Below are 15,056 nucleotides of genomic sequence, written 5' to 3'. Positions count from 1 at the left end.
GGTAGGGACATACAGAAGTATTTTTTCTCCCCGCTCCTGATAAGCCTTAGACAGAGGGACTATTTTTCCCCTCCATTTCCCCCACAGCACTCATCGCAGTGCTGGACTGAAGTGCTAGGTAAACAATTACTGAATAAACCAGGCAGCATAACATGTACTGCCTCCAGCACCCCAGATGATGACATTCTACCCAGAACCAAAAGAATCTGTTCATCTTCATATGACCGACCTGGCTTGGTTCTCTGGGAGAAGAATAAGAAACCGCTTCCACCTTCAGAGCCATACATATCTTTTAAAAAAGTAATAGTCATATCAGGTAGCTACTTCTGCTGCATGGGAGCAAAAAACTGAAACCTACATTTCTCAGTTTTAACCCTGTATTGGCGGTTTAAAAATCTGAAGACTCATTACAACCTCAAGTATGAGCTCTCACGGGCAGCCTGTGCTGAAATTCCTCCTGTATCTCCGCTGGAAAGGAGTATTCCCTCCCAAGTCCCACAATCCCCGTGCTGACTTCTGTGACACTCGCCGCACTCCACTGCACAAGCTGCCACACCTCTCTCTCTCCTTCTTGTGCTTCAAGTTTGCTGAATGTGAGTAAATGAATGAACAAGTGATCACACATATCCGTGCCTTGTGCACAGTGTAAATTCCACAGGAGTCTAAATTACTTTGAGTTCCTACTCTAAAACTCAAAGGAAATGCTTTTGTAGACTTTTTTAAATAGAGAATAACTACAAGACTTCTAAAATGACTAGGTTTTCCCCAACTCCAGAGCTCCTAAGAATAAAAAACCAAAGAAACCTGCTCTACCCTTTTATAATTTGGTTTTTCTTCATATAAAAGGATCATAGGCCGGGCACAGGGGCTCACACCTATGATCCCAGCACTTTGGGAAGCCAAGGCAGGTGGATCACTTGAAGTCAGGAGCTCAAGACCAGCCTGACCAACATGATGAAACCCCTTCTCTACTAAAAATACAAAAAATTAGCCAGGCGTGATGGCACATGCCTGTAATCCCAGCTACTTGGCAGGCTAAGGCAGGAGAACTGCCTGAACCCCGGAGTCGGAAGTTGCAGTCAGCCAAGATTGCACCATTGTACTCCAGCCTGGGCAACAAGAGCGAAACTCCGTCTCAAAGAAAAATTTAAAAAATTTAAAAAGGGATTGTATACTTCAGGATTATAACAGTCTTCACATATAATTTCCTTCAGATACAAAATATACTTAAGGGAAAAATCACTAGATACAAACTGTTTTGCAAGATTCATATTATAAAAGTCAAATACTATATTTCATTTTTATATAAAAGCATAGCTTCAAAGGGTTGGAAGAAACTGCTGAGGTAATTTAGACTGCAATGAGACTCCACCACCTTCTGGGAGAAGTAATCATCTAGCTTTGGTCTGAAGTCATCCATGGGCCTTTGAGAACTTTCTGCTCCATGGGGCAGGTACTTTTTTTTGGTAATTTTAACCAAGAAAGTCTGCCCTTAGGTTGAGTTTAAATCTGCCTTGTAACTTGCAGGTTCAGACACTAGTTCTATACATCTAATTCATCGGCTAATGTCTGCCTTTAAAATACTTAAAAGGTTCATTCCCCCTCGTGTCGTCTTTTCCTTGGGCCAAATACCCCACATCTTTCCAGCTTTCTTCCTATAAAGTGGTGTCAAGACTCAACTCTTTTCTAAAGGTTTTGCAACTGATGAGTGTCCCTTCAACAGTGCGACATCAGGAATGACAGGATGAGGACAGGATGGACCAAGACTCTGATGCTTCCCACTCTAAGCACAGCCTCTCTTGCCTGAGAGCTGTATGTTTTCTGGGAATCCAGCTCGTATGGTTGATTCACAATGACTTTACTGACATTTAAAATCACTTGGACTTCGACACATGCCATTTCTAAGATCTTCCTCCCTATACCCATGAAATCACATTTCTGGACACAAATATAAGACTCTGCACCTTGGAGATCTGGATTCAATCTTGAGCTCTGCCCCTTAAGAGTGTGTAGGAAAAAGTATTTAAGGTAAATATTCAGAAACTGTGCTCAGTAAATATGCTTAAATGCTCTAATATTTCAGCTAACCTACTCTAGGGTCTCACTCTGTCACCCAGGCTGGAGTGCAGTGCCACGATCATGGCTCACTGCAACCTCTGCCTCCCAGGCTCAAGTGATCCTTCCACCTCAACCTCCCAAGTAGCTGGGACTACAAGTGCACAGAACCACACCTGGCTTTTTTTTTTTTTTTTTTTTTGTACAAATGGGTTTTTGCCATGTTGCCCAGGCTGGACTCAAACTCCTGGACTCAAGCAATCCATCCACCTCAGCCTCTCAAAGTGCTGGGATTACGGGGTGACCCACTGCACCCAGCCACTACTCTACATATCTACTAGATATGTGGAGGTAAGAAAAAAAGATCTAGTAGTGCACACCTGAAGTTAACAGATTTGCATTTGGTACTGCAAATAGATAGACCTAAATTCTGAAAGAGAGTCCTGACCTCAAAATCAAAAAAATCTTCAAATTAAGAAACCAAATTTTGTTGTTTTGTAAAGCCAAACTGTAGAACAGAGTATAGAAACTGTTAGTCCTAACACCTACTGGTTGGCTAACTCAGCCATGCAATAGCATTCTCCTTTGCCCACTTCCTACTAGAGAGATGAGAAAGCCACAGTGGCTTTCCAGGCCCTGCTTATGGCTAGGACTTGCCTCATGACCCAGTCCTGGCCAAAGAGACCTAAGGGAAAGCTGACTAGGGGCCTCTGGAGACTCTTTTTGCTTCCTGCAAAGGAGTAGTGTAAGAGAAGAGGCCCCTGGCACCATTCCTTACCCCTTCTTCTTCCTGCCCTGAATGAAGACCTAATGTCTGGAGCTATAAGCAACCATCTGGCAAATGTGAGAATGATGGGGATAAACTGAAAATACTAAGGATAGCAGAATAGAATAGGAAAAAATCTGACATTGTTATGCTGTCAGAACCCACCACGAGACCACCTACCTCTCAATTTCTTGTGAAGTAAATGACAAATGCCCTTATGATTTAAGCCACAGTAACTCCATTAACATCTACATAAAATCATTCCTGACAAATCTAGTTCCAAGTCAACACTCCTATCCCCTCCAACCTCAGGCTTAAGAATGCAGTACGTGTATTACAATTCAATGAACTCATCTTAAATACAAAAATAAGCTGGAGGCTATTTGTATAACCAGTGAAATTGTTAGACTAACTCTTCAAATTATACTTTATTTGAAAAATAAAACATCAGTACCATTTTATGTCTGTGCTGTAAATAATATTCAACATTCTCTTGTTTCATTTTTTTAAGCCCTTTATATGAAATTACTTTTTCCATAATTCTCTGCTGAAGAGGCTCTGCAACGTTTTCAACCCATTTTTTATGTAACATCTCTTTTCTTCTTTCCTTAAAAGTATCCAGATGCTGAAAATACGTATCCAATCTCTAGTGAAGTGATACAAACAAGGAAAATAAATTATAAAGAAATGTTTCACTTACTGTCATTTGAGTAAGGGGGAAAAAAACATCTGTTCCCACTACTAAACTCTCAGCCACATTTGGGTTGCAAAGTCCCAGTATAAGATAACTGAAGCACAGAATAAAGTACAGTAAGAGAAGCTGGGAACACAGAGCAGAAGAACTCATATAAACTTCTAAACCACAACTGTGCCTTCAGATTAAACCACATCTAACTCATGAATCAGATTAAGCTATTCCTAACACATGAAACTCTTGTTTCTTTTTCAGGATTTCCAAGCATTCCCTGGTCACCCATCCTGTGTCTAGCCTTCACCATCAGGAAAGTCTGTGACAAAATTGGTAGAGTAGAAAGCACACCAGACTGTGATACCTCTCTCTGGCCTGTGAAAGAGAGGTAATCCCATCTATCTCTTCAGATGCTTAAATGGGAATTTATGTGCACTTTCTTTATAAATTGTAAATCACAATTCAAATGTCAAAGCTTTATTCTTTTTTTGTCTGTTTAAAAGACAAGGTCTCACTCTGTCGCCCAGGCTAGAGTATAGTGGCATGGTCACAGCTCACTACAGCCCCAACCTCCTGGGCTCAAGCGATCCTCCCGCCTCAGCCTCCTGAGTAGCTGGGACTACAGGCGCGTGCCACCATGCCTGGCTAATTTTTAAATTTTTTGTAGTGACGGGGCCTCACTATGTTGCCCAGGCTGGTCTCAAACTCTCAAACTCCTGGTTTCAAGCAATGTTCTTGCTTCAGCCTCCCAAAGTATTATAACTCCATCTCTCTCATTGAAATTAAATGTCCCTTAAGCTAATTTCGTAGTGACTATCAGTTACTGATTGGTCATAACCCTTAAAAGTTTATTTTGTTTCTAGTGATTTTTTTTTTTTTTTTGAGATGGAGTCTCGCTCTGTTGCCCAGGCTGGAGTGCGGTGGCCTGATCTCAGCTCACTGCAAGCTCCGCCTCCCGGGTTCACGCCATTCTCCTGCCTCAGCCTCCTGAGTAGCTGGGACTACAGGCGCCCACCACCGTGCCCGGCTAATTTTTTGTATTTTTAGTAGAGACGGGGTTTCACTGTGGTCTCCATCTCCTGACCTTGTGATCCGCCCACCTCGGCCTCCCAAAGTGCTGGGATTACAGGCGTGAGCCACTGCGCCCAGCCTCTAGTGATTTTCTATATCCCCACTGCAAGTGGGAACACATGAGAAAGAGGCAAGTGTGAATAGGAAAGAGTTTCTATTCAGTACCAGGACGAAGAGAAGGAGCAATTAGGACAATTTCTCAGATCCCTTCAGGACAGATCCAAGTGGGATTAGGGACCTCTTAGTGATCCTGCAAGAAGGGGGCATGACCTCAGATCCATGTAGTACAAACAAGTAAATTACAGGATCCTCATTCCCCCTGCAAAATGAGTCTCTTGGATCATGGTGACATGACTCTTGGCCATGTCGTTCTGCACACTCTTGCTCCCCTAGAACACACTTAGAATGCAGTATGGAGCCAACTCTTACCTTCACAACAGAATTTTCTCTAAATAATATTGCACGTACTGCTTCATCAATGTCTTCTCTAGCTAATACCTAAAATTACAGAATTGGATATTAGGCTGTAAATCCTGAAGCAACAAACTACAATGACAAAACTCAGTGTACTTTACCCAATAGTTTCAGCGTAAATCTTGAGGCTTATTATGTAACATAAATATATGGAAAATTTCTAAACCCATTCTCCATGAACCCATCAACCAGGTTCAAGAGTGATTAATTCTGAGTCAATCTTATGTCATCTAATAAATCTCATTATTCAGCACCCCCACACCCAGACTATTTTAAAACAAATCCCTGATAGTATATTATTAAATTATGTTTTAAAGCACTAAAAAGCTTACTAAAGGAATCCTCTTTTCAGGCATTCAGTAGGTGTTTTTTGTTTGCTTATTGAGACAAAGTCTGGCTCTGTCACCCAGGCTGGAGGGCAGTGGTACAATCTTGGCTCACTACAACTTCAGCCCTCCGGGTTCAAGTGATTCTCCTGCCTCAGCCTCCCAAGTAGCTGGGATTACAGGCACGTGACACCACACTTGGCTAATTTTTGTATTTTTTAGTAGAGAGGGAGTTTCACCATGTTGGCCAGGTTGCTCTCGAACTCCTGACTTCAAGTGATCCACCCACTTTGGCCTCCCAAAGTACTGAGATTATAGGTGTGAGCCATCCCATCCAGCCAGTAGGTGTGTTTTAAAGGGCCCTTGAAGTTTTCTGCCTTTTGCTAGATCTCTTCATAAGTAAAAAACCACAGAAAATTCCCTTTAGTTCAACTAGTCCAGAGTCTCAGAGCTAATTAGTGGGAGCTCGTGGCCTCCAACCAATATCATCCACATCTAGGGACTTGCTGTTTCCATTATGAGTTTGGGTAAAGCCGATGCATTTTAATCCCCACTTTAGGGCTTTTTCAGTTGGATCACTATAAACTAATCTCTAGCTTTTATCCTTATAGGACTAAGTGTGAACAAATGAAAAGGCAATAAAAATCCAGTATCTGGAAGAGATAAACTATTACATTAAAAATTATTGATGAAAAATGATAAAGGTTCTTAGAACTGTTATTCAATTTGATTCTTCTTTCTGTTCTGCCACACTGAATGCATCACAACAAACTAAACCCCAAACTCAAACACCAAATCTGTGAATAAGAGAAATCTCAAAAAGGAAAGTTGTTTTTACCCATATATTTAATAGCTTCACATGAGATCTAAAATGACATTCAAACAGCTACCCAGGCCTTCTCTAAAATAAAGCTCTTTGTAATATGAAGAGGATCTTGCTTTAAAGCCTTCTCAGACTTATTTTAAGATGACAGGCCAGGCAGGGTGGCTCACGTCTGTAATCCTAGTGCTTCGAAGGCCCAGGCAGGAGGATTACTTGAGTTCAGAAGTTCGAGGTTACAGTGAGCTATGATTGGGGCACTGCACCCCAGCCTGGGCTACAGAGCAAGAACCTGTCTCTAAAATATTTTTTTAATTAAAAAGAAGATGGTAACTGAAAAAGTATGTGAAACAATTAAACATGTATCCTGACACTACAATATAAATTTAGAATCAATCTATTTATTTATTTGGAGAAGCAGAAACACGTTGACAAGCATCTTGGGAAGTCACCTTCTTAAAGAACATCCTAGTAAGACTGTTAGCAAATGTTATGTACACTCTTGAGTCAGATTGCCAAATAATCTTTTTCTGTTTAAAGAAATTAAACAGTTTCTGTCTTTGATGGCTCTTCTTTGTGATTTTGTCAGGAAATATAAGGAAAAGGTCATGATTTGCAGCAGCACTTCTGAAATCCACGGCTTTCTGTGCGCGCACACACAGAAAAATTAAGCGTCTCACTACTCCGACTGCCACCAGGGCAAAAGGGGAAATTTCCAAGAGTTTTTCACGGCGAGGCAAATCATAGGATGATACAAAACAATGAAACTTTATGAGAAAATCATTACCAGATCCTAAAGCAGAACTGACTGGCAAGCCCAGACCTGGCTTCTCCTGCCAGGGAGCTGGGGTTGCTGCCTTCACCCACCCGCCTGCCCCCGTCGGTGCACCAGTCCCCAGGCTGACGACTGGAAACACTCTTGGCCACACTCTCGGCCAAATCTGAGCCCGGAACACGCCCCTTCAACGCCTGCTTTAAACCAGGCACTGTCCCAATCCTGAGAACAGAAGCGAGATTAAGATAAACAATTCCCAGACTCGAGGGGTCCCACCGCCAAAATGACGTCTCAAAACGCCACGTTCTCTCACCTCCATTAAAGAAACGGACTCGGGCTCCGGCCATTCTCTTAACTTTTCTGGCCTGAAATGTTGATCGTAAATCCAAGTTTTGGTGGCAGCCATGGACAGAATCCCTGAGGGAAGAAAAGGTAAACTGAGGCTGGAGACAACGGTTACCGTTGAGAGCTGGGCCTGTGGGCTGAGGGAGTGTTCGAATCCCGCTTGGGCCCTTTCTAGCTGGGCCCAGTCACCCAACAAACCGGGATCCTCGGCGCCCTGGGCGCTTCAACAGGCCCGGCTACCCGCTCCCGTGTAGTCCTTGGGCCGAAGCGGGCCCTTCAGCCGGGCCGCGCCGCCCTGGCCCTGCCACCGCCCTCCCTGGGCTCTGAGACCCCCAGGCCCGCAGGCCTCCCCGGGCCCCACCTCAGGCCAGCCCCGGGGGTGGTCGCAGGCCCCGCGGCTCCGTGCCGGTGGGGCTCCCCCGCGGCCGCGTCCTGGAACTGCAACGGAGAAACGAGCCCGCGAGCCCGCGCGTCGGGGCGCATGCGCCACGCCAGCCCCGGAGTGCTGCCCCGACGCCAGCTGGAAGGGGACGCCGACGTCCCGGGAAAGGGAAGGGCGCCATTTGATTTCACAGCAAACGGAAACGCAGTGGTGCAGCCCAGCGCCTGGCCCTCGCCCTCCCTCCACGGCTGTCTCGGGGGCGCCCTTCCCTCGCGGCCCCGGCGGGCACGCGGGCCTTCGACCGCCTAGGCCCCCGCCGCCCTTCTGGACTTTTATCGAGGCCTGTACATTAATACGAAAGAGAATTTGCCATTTACCTGTAAGATTGAGGGCGGCAGCGTAAGAGGAATGGTTTTAAGTAACGCGTCCGGCTTCTCACTCCCACTGAAGGGTGAAGGTGCCACAGGTGGGCCTGGTTTGGATTCTGATGTGAAGAAACCGACTTCAAAACACTTGGGCCAATCAGGAAAATACCAAAACTCTGACTACATATTTAATGATATCTAGGAATTATTGTTAATAGTTTAAGGTATGGTACATTATCACAACCAAGATTTGACATAGCTACATCAAGATACAGGATATTAACAAGGATTACTGTTTTCAGCCAATGTTTCTTCAAGTATTTTTTTTAGTCCTGCCTGTGTCTCTCGTCCTGGGATTCTGATGATATGAATATTATTATAGCCCCCACAGCCCTTAAGCCTCTGTTCTTTCCTCCACCCCCAGTCTATTTTCTCATTTTTTCAGATTTGGTAATTTTTATTGTTCTATCTTCCAGCTCACTGATTCTTTCCTCCATCTTCTCCATTCTACTGTTGAGCTTACCTGCTGAGCTTTTTATTTTGGCTATTGTAATTTTCAGGTCTACAATTTTCATTTGGTTCTTTATATCTCCTGTTTGCTCAGGATTTTTATTTTTTCATTTGCTTCAAGGGTATTCATATTTGCTCATTGAAGCATTTTTCTCATAGCAACTTTAAAAGTCTTTTTGGGCTTATTCTAACACCTTTGTCATCTCAGTGTTGGTTTCTATTGATTGTCTTTTTCATTCAACGAAAGATCTTCCTGGTTCTTGGTATGATTATTTTTTATTGAAGTCTGAACATTTTCAGTTTATATTATGAGACTCTGGATTTTAAACTTTGTTTTAGCTGGCTTTCTCCAACACCAATCGAATAGGGTTAATGAGGTTACCTCATTACTGCCAGGTGGAGATAGGAATCCAGGTGCCCCAGCTAGCATTCATTGATACTTGAGGGGCCAAAGTTCCTCGTTTACTGCTGTGTAGACCATGATTTAGAGATTCTAGTCAGGCTAACTGAGGGACCATTCAGCAAATTAGTTCCTTATATGGTATAATCTTCTCAAGAAAAGTAGCTGAATCTATCTCATCTTTACATCTTTCTCATAACATGGGACCATCTATGACTGACCCAAATAGCAGGCAAACAGAAAATTCCTGTTGAGTAGACATACGCAGAAAAGTATAATACACTGATGGCTTAAACTACATTAAGTATAAGCAAAAGGTGATTCAAAATCGGATTTTTAATTTCTTCCTAGCTTCTTCCTTACTTCATTTGAAAATAAAAGTTTCCCTGATTTACTGAATCAAATTATATCAATCTCATATGATTTAAAAGCTTACCTGAGCATTTATCTCTTTACTTGATGTTCCCTGGCAATGTCACCTTTTTTACATGGTGGAAATAACTGTTAAGGATTTGAAACATTCTCCTTTCAATAGGTAGTGCTTCACTGAGTCTTCACCTAGGCTCTTGCTGCAGGCTCTGTGTCTCTTTCTACATACCACAACTAAGTTAATCTCATAGTATTAAAATCTTTTGTCACTGATTCTCCTACTAACTTTAAGACAGAGGGCCTACGTTGGCTCATCCTTATATCCCCAGAACCGGGCAGAGCACCTGGGAAAAACAGGCACTTAGATACTTACTAAGTGAATGATGAATAAATAAATGAATGAGACATAATCCCGACATCTACACAAAATGAAATTTCAATGTCAACATATTAAAAAAACATTTAAGAGACTGAAGACTTGTCTACCAGGAGAGCATCAAAGCTTTTGAAGCTTTGCAGTTGGCCTCTGGTTGCCATTTTGGCATGGCTAGTGTTTTTAGTCAGTTATAACTGTAACAGAGAAAAGCATTCCTATCCAAAGAGTCTCTTTAAATCAAAAAGTCTAGGCCAGTCATGGTGGCTCATGCATGTAACCCCGGCCCTTTGGGAGGCCAAGGTAGGAGGATTGCTTGAGACCAGGTGTTCAAGACCAGCCTGGGCAACACAATAGGACTTTGTCTCTACAGAATGTTTAAAAATTAGCTGGGCATGGTGGCGGGCACCTGTAGTGCCAGCTACTCAGAAAGCTGAGGCGGGAGGATTGCTTGAGTCTGGGAGGTTGAGGCTGAGGTGAGCCGTGCCTGTATCACTCCACTCCAGCTGGGAGACAGAACAAGACCTTGTCTCAGAAAACAAAAGTCCCAATGTTTGTGAGGTGTACATGTTAATCTTAACCATAAGAACAAACTTGCACCTAGATTTTTATTTTAAAAGTGTGAAATAGATTTAGGCTGCCTTTTATAAAGAAAACTTAAGAGAATTTCTAAACTTACTCACTTGAACAGAGGAATGGCTATGGAGAAGGCATTAATGACTGATTCATGGAACAGAATTGATTTACCGAAACTTTTCTCCTTCTATATAAAGTCAAGGTGAAGTAACAATATCCCTTTAATGCTGGTGTGATTTCTAGAAGTCTGTTTTGACTGATGAGGTAATATAAAAGGGAAAAAATGCCAAAAACTATAGAGTATTATAAAATCCTTCAGGGTCTCCCCATAAATTCCAAACCCTTTAGCATGACGTGTAAGATTCCTGTCTGCCTTTTCGGGCTCAGCTTTCTTCAGTGATTCCTGGCCTCCTTGCTCCACGTGGTGGATTAGAAATGCCAGCGTGGTCCCATCTCTGGCAAATCCCTGATTCCACTCAGAGGTAGACTTTTGTTTGTTTGCTTTTGAGACGGAGTCTCTTGCTCTACTGCCCAGGCTGGAGTGCAGTGGCGCAATCTTGGCTCACTGCAACCTCCCCCTCCTGGGTTCAAGCGATTCTCCCGCCTCAGCTTTTCTGAGCAGCTGGGATTACAGGTGCCCCCCCTACCATGCCCAGCTAATTTTTGTACTTTTAGTAGAGATGGGGTTTCGCCATTTTGGTCAGGCTGGTCTTGAACTTCTAACCTCAGGTGATCCACCCGCCTCGGCCTCCCGAAGTGCTGGGATTACAGGCGTGAGCCACTTCACCTGGCTCGATGGAGCACCTTCCTGTTCTTCTCTGTGACTAATTGGTCAAGGAGTACACACCTGACCCAAGTCTAGGATCAGATTCTCCTGGCTTTCTTCTAGGATTACAGACTTCTAACCAAAACAGAGACTTGGAAAGGTGTGTGAGTCACGTTCATGACAACAGCCTAGAAGGGTCTGAGATGACTGCTGCTCAGGGGCCAGTGCTATCAAGGTTCCTGCCCTTCCTGTGGAATTCAGTTTTTTCTCAGGGTTCTGTAAGATGCTTTGGCACTCTTCCAACGAATTCTTTTTTTTTTTTTTCTTTTTCTTTTTAATCCCAGCCACTAGACCACCAGGGACCAATGGATTCCATTTGTGCTTATGTTAGCTCTGGTTAGCTTGTTACTTACAACACAAATGATCTCAAATAATACAGAAATAGTACAATGCTTCAGAGGAAATGTGAGGTATTTGGAATTGGTATTCATGTCAAAGTGCAGGGAAAGAAAAGGTGTCTTCTCTTCACCATATGGAATGAGCAACTATATTTGTGATACTATACCTGGGATTTGCTTCAAAGTCATCCAGTTAGAGTTGAGAAGTAGGTATGCATATACACAAGCAAGACTGGCCATGAGGTAATCAGTATTGAAGCTGGATGTCAGATACATAAGGATTCATTATACAATTATCACTATTTTTTCTATACTTCTCTGAAATTGTTGATAGTATAAAGTTTTTAAAAATCTAGTTTTCAGCCAGGTGTAGTGGCTCACGCTTGTAATCCCAGCACTTTGGGAGGCTGAGGCGAGTAGATCGCCTGAGCCTAGGAGTTCAAGATCAGCCTGGGCAACATGGTGAAACCTCTTCTCTACAAAAAATAAGCCAAGCATGATGGTCTGCACCTGTAGTCCCAGCTACTCGGGAGGCTGAAAGGCTGAGAATTGCTTGAGCCTGGGAGGTCCAGGCTGCAGTGAGCCATGATCATGCCACTGCACCCCAGCCTGGGCAACAGAACGAGACCCTGTTTCAAAAAGAAAGAAAGAAAGAAAATCTAGTTTCACTTAGAACCATATGTTGTTTGGGGGTGAGACATTGGGAGACTAGATAACTGTCATGGTAGAATAAAGAGGATGAGGAATATGGAATGAGAGAAAAATGGATAATTTAAAGCAAGACGATATGAAACTCAGATGCCAGAATGTGAAAGGCATTAAAATATAGGGCCACCATTTTTAATACATCTTATTCCATCTGTGACCCTCAAGTTCATAAATTGATCCTGTAGGTTGCTGAATTGCAACTCCAGTTGGATTAACATTGCTGCCAGTCTTTTATACAAAATCTAGGGCATTGACTAGGAAAGAGGGGGATCTTGGAATTATATGTATGTGGGGAACAGACAAAACTGAAGAAATCAGACTCCCCCAAGTCTTTTAAAAAGGTTACTATGGTGTCCCTTTGCCTACGGAAAACAGAATTCCACTCCTATGCTCTGTGTCCTACTGTGTCTTCCTGTGACAAAGATTCAAATTCAACAAAAGCCAGAAGGCGATGTTTAGAATCAGCAAGCAAGTAATTATACCCTACATTAATTTTTTTTTTTTTTTTTTGAGATGCAGTCTTACCCTGTCACCCAAGCTGGAGTGCAGTGGCGCAATCTCGGCTCACGACAGCCTCCATCTCCAGGGTTCAAGCAATTCTCATGCCTCAGCCTCCCAAGTAGCTGGGATTACAGGTGTGTGCCATCACACCTGGCAAATTTTCGTATTTTTAGTGGAGACAGGGTTTTGCCATGTTGGCCAGGTTGGTCTTGAACTCCTGACCTCAAGTCAGGTGTTCGGATGGAGGCCGAGGCGGGTGGATCACTTGAGCCCAGGAATTCAAGATCAGCCTGGGCAACATGCTTCAGCCTCCCGAAAGTACTGGGATTATGGGTGTGAGTCACCTCACCTCGCCAACCCCAAATGAATTTTAAAATTTTCTAATGTTGAAAAAACCTCAGGAGGATATGTGGCTGTGGCCATGAAGGGTGCGTGACCAAAGGGAGCATACCTTAATTTAGGAACAAACCAAATAAACAAAGACACTTAGTAAGGGAGCTGTAATTATTTTTATTGGTTCATTCAGCAATATTTCTTAACTTCGGGGGAAAATACATGGTATTGCCATTTCTTAATTATCACAGACACTGAACTCAAAAATTAAAGGAAGTTTGTGGCAGATGCTTTTTTCTAGAGACAGGACAATTCTTGAGTGCCTTCCTTGGCCTTCACCCTGATTCCTGCAAGCAGATGACTTCCTCTGAAGCAGCCTGATTTTGCGTATCCTTTCACCAATCAAGGATCAGAGTGTGTGCTCCTTGGTTGCTGAAACCTTTTGAAGGTGACAAAACGGAAGAGTTGAGTGTGGTATGGGGATGAGGGGCTTGCAAGAGCAGAAAGTGTTCCCCAGCTAAGCTGGGCTGATCCCCCAGAAGCCTGTCCTGCTAGAGCCCAGTGACTCATCTCTCAGGCAGGGTCTCCACCTGGGCCTCCTGCCTCAGCCTTTCCTCACGCTGTCTGGAGTCAGAAGCACTGAGATTCAGGGATGTGGTCACATAGATGGGCAGATCACTGATGTGTGACGTGATTTGAGGGAACTCCGGTGGTCTCAACTTTCAGATGTCAACATGTTTGGAGTACTAATTTACACTTGGATTATTGTGATTCAGAAAATACTAGGTTCCTTTCTTTCCTTTTCTCTTCAAACCTCTAAAAAATCTCTATTCTATGCCTATCAGCTGATGATCTCACTTCACTGAGAAAATGAGTAAATAGAAGGAAACAATACTCTTTTGCAAAATCCACTGAGCTAGTTTGACCTACGTCCATGTACTCGGCCTTCCGTCTTCATACAATGGATAGAGTGTCCTGTCCACCTGAGTCCGGGGTGCTACCTCCTCACCTGTGGACGGACTCTGCCCTTCTATTCTGCCGCCTGTCTCTCCAGCATCATCAAATCTCCCTCTCTATGGGAGCATTCCCATCAGGAAACATACATGTTATCATATTAATATCGCTGATGAAAACATTCCCTTGCCTCACCTTCTCCAGCCACTTTATAACAAAACCCCACAAAAGCATTGCTTATTCTGTCTCCACATCCTCACCCCAATTCTCTCCTGAACCCACTCTAATCAGCTTTCATTTCAGCTGCTCTACTTAACCTCTCTGATGAAAATCAGCAGTTACGCCTATATCTCCCAGTCCTCATTTTACCTCCCTCTCAGCAGCATTGCCACGTGGCTGAGCGTGCCCTCTTTTCTGAAACTCTTTCTCTACTGGCCTCTGCAGCAGCACACACTTCTGCTTTGCTTCCTTTCATACCAGCCTCTCACTCCACGCATGTTCCTTCACCAGCTCTGCCTCCTTGCCCCAACCTCTAAATCTTGGTATTCCGCAGGACTAGCCCTCGGCCCTCTTCTCTTTGACACTCACCCCCAGGTGATTGCATGATTTCACGTAGCATCTATATGAAGATGACTCTCAAAAACCTATCTCCACCCCCAGTCTCCCCTGAACTCCAGACCTGTACCTCCACCTGCCTACTGTATATCTCCTCCTGGGTATAGGATGGGCATCTACAAAGATACTGAAATAGATCTAATTTTAGTCTCGGCATCTCTTGAGGTGATAGAGGCTATGTTCCTAAGTGAAGAATGAAGTAGTGGCAGTTCCATCAGATACTCAGAGCCAGATACAGTCCTAAGCAAACAGCTGGAAAAGAAATCCGGCAAGAAATTCCGAGCAATAGGAATTTTCTCTGAAGATTACTTGGAAGTGCCCCATGAGAAAAACCATAGCTTCAAACCCCTGCCAAGCCCAGAGAATGCCTTACACTAAAATAGATCGTCATAAAATTAATAGGTAAGAACTTTCCTGCCCACCCATTACTTCTCTTTCCTCCCTACCACTGTGGACTCTGCAGATATCAGAAATCACAGTGGCAAG

The 15,056-nt window shown here is 43.6% G+C and overlaps 2 protein-coding genes across 7 annotated transcripts in view; both read right to left on the bottom strand.

The window, feature by feature from the left end:
• LOC105479819 (family with sequence similarity 228 member A) overlaps positions 1-7,986 on the bottom strand; it is a 42,756-nt gene extending 34,770 nt beyond the window's left edge. Inside the window, exons 1-4 of one of the 6 annotated variants that reach the window (XM_071076289.1) lie at positions 7,682-7,986; positions 7,289-7,392; positions 5,010-5,078; positions 3,276-3,467 (exon numbers count right to left, since the gene is read on the bottom strand). In XM_071076289.1, coding sequence (XP_070932390.1) covers positions 3,276-3,467; positions 5,010-5,078; positions 7,289-7,381 — 354 coding nt within the window. In that variant the 5' untranslated portion in view covers positions 7,382-7,392; positions 7,682-7,986. The remainder of the gene's footprint in view (positions 1-3,275; positions 3,468-5,009; positions 5,079-7,288; positions 7,393-7,681) is intronic. The other 5 variants (XM_071076290.1, XM_071076291.1, XM_011738135.3 and 2 more) reach the window with 5 other exon arrangements.
• Positions 7,987-13,158: 5,172 nt separating this feature from the next.
• Positions 13,159-15,056, bottom strand: part of LOC105479818 (family with sequence similarity 228 member B) — a 110,965-nt gene continuing 109,067 nt past the window's right edge. Inside the window, 1 exon segment of the mRNA XM_071076287.1 lies at positions 13,159-13,440. Coding sequence (XP_070932388.1) covers positions 13,404-13,440 — 37 coding nt within the window. The 3' untranslated portion in view covers positions 13,159-13,403.

Source organism: Macaca nemestrina, chromosome 13 (assembly GCF_043159975.1).
Source record: "Macaca nemestrina isolate mMacNem1 chromosome 13, mMacNem.hap1, whole genome shotgun sequence".
NCBI classification, from domain to species: domain Eukaryota; kingdom Metazoa; phylum Chordata; class Mammalia; order Primates; family Cercopithecidae; genus Macaca; species Macaca nemestrina.
Note: the sequence above shows the minus strand (reverse complement) of the source record. Positions and strands in the feature narration are given on the sequence as shown.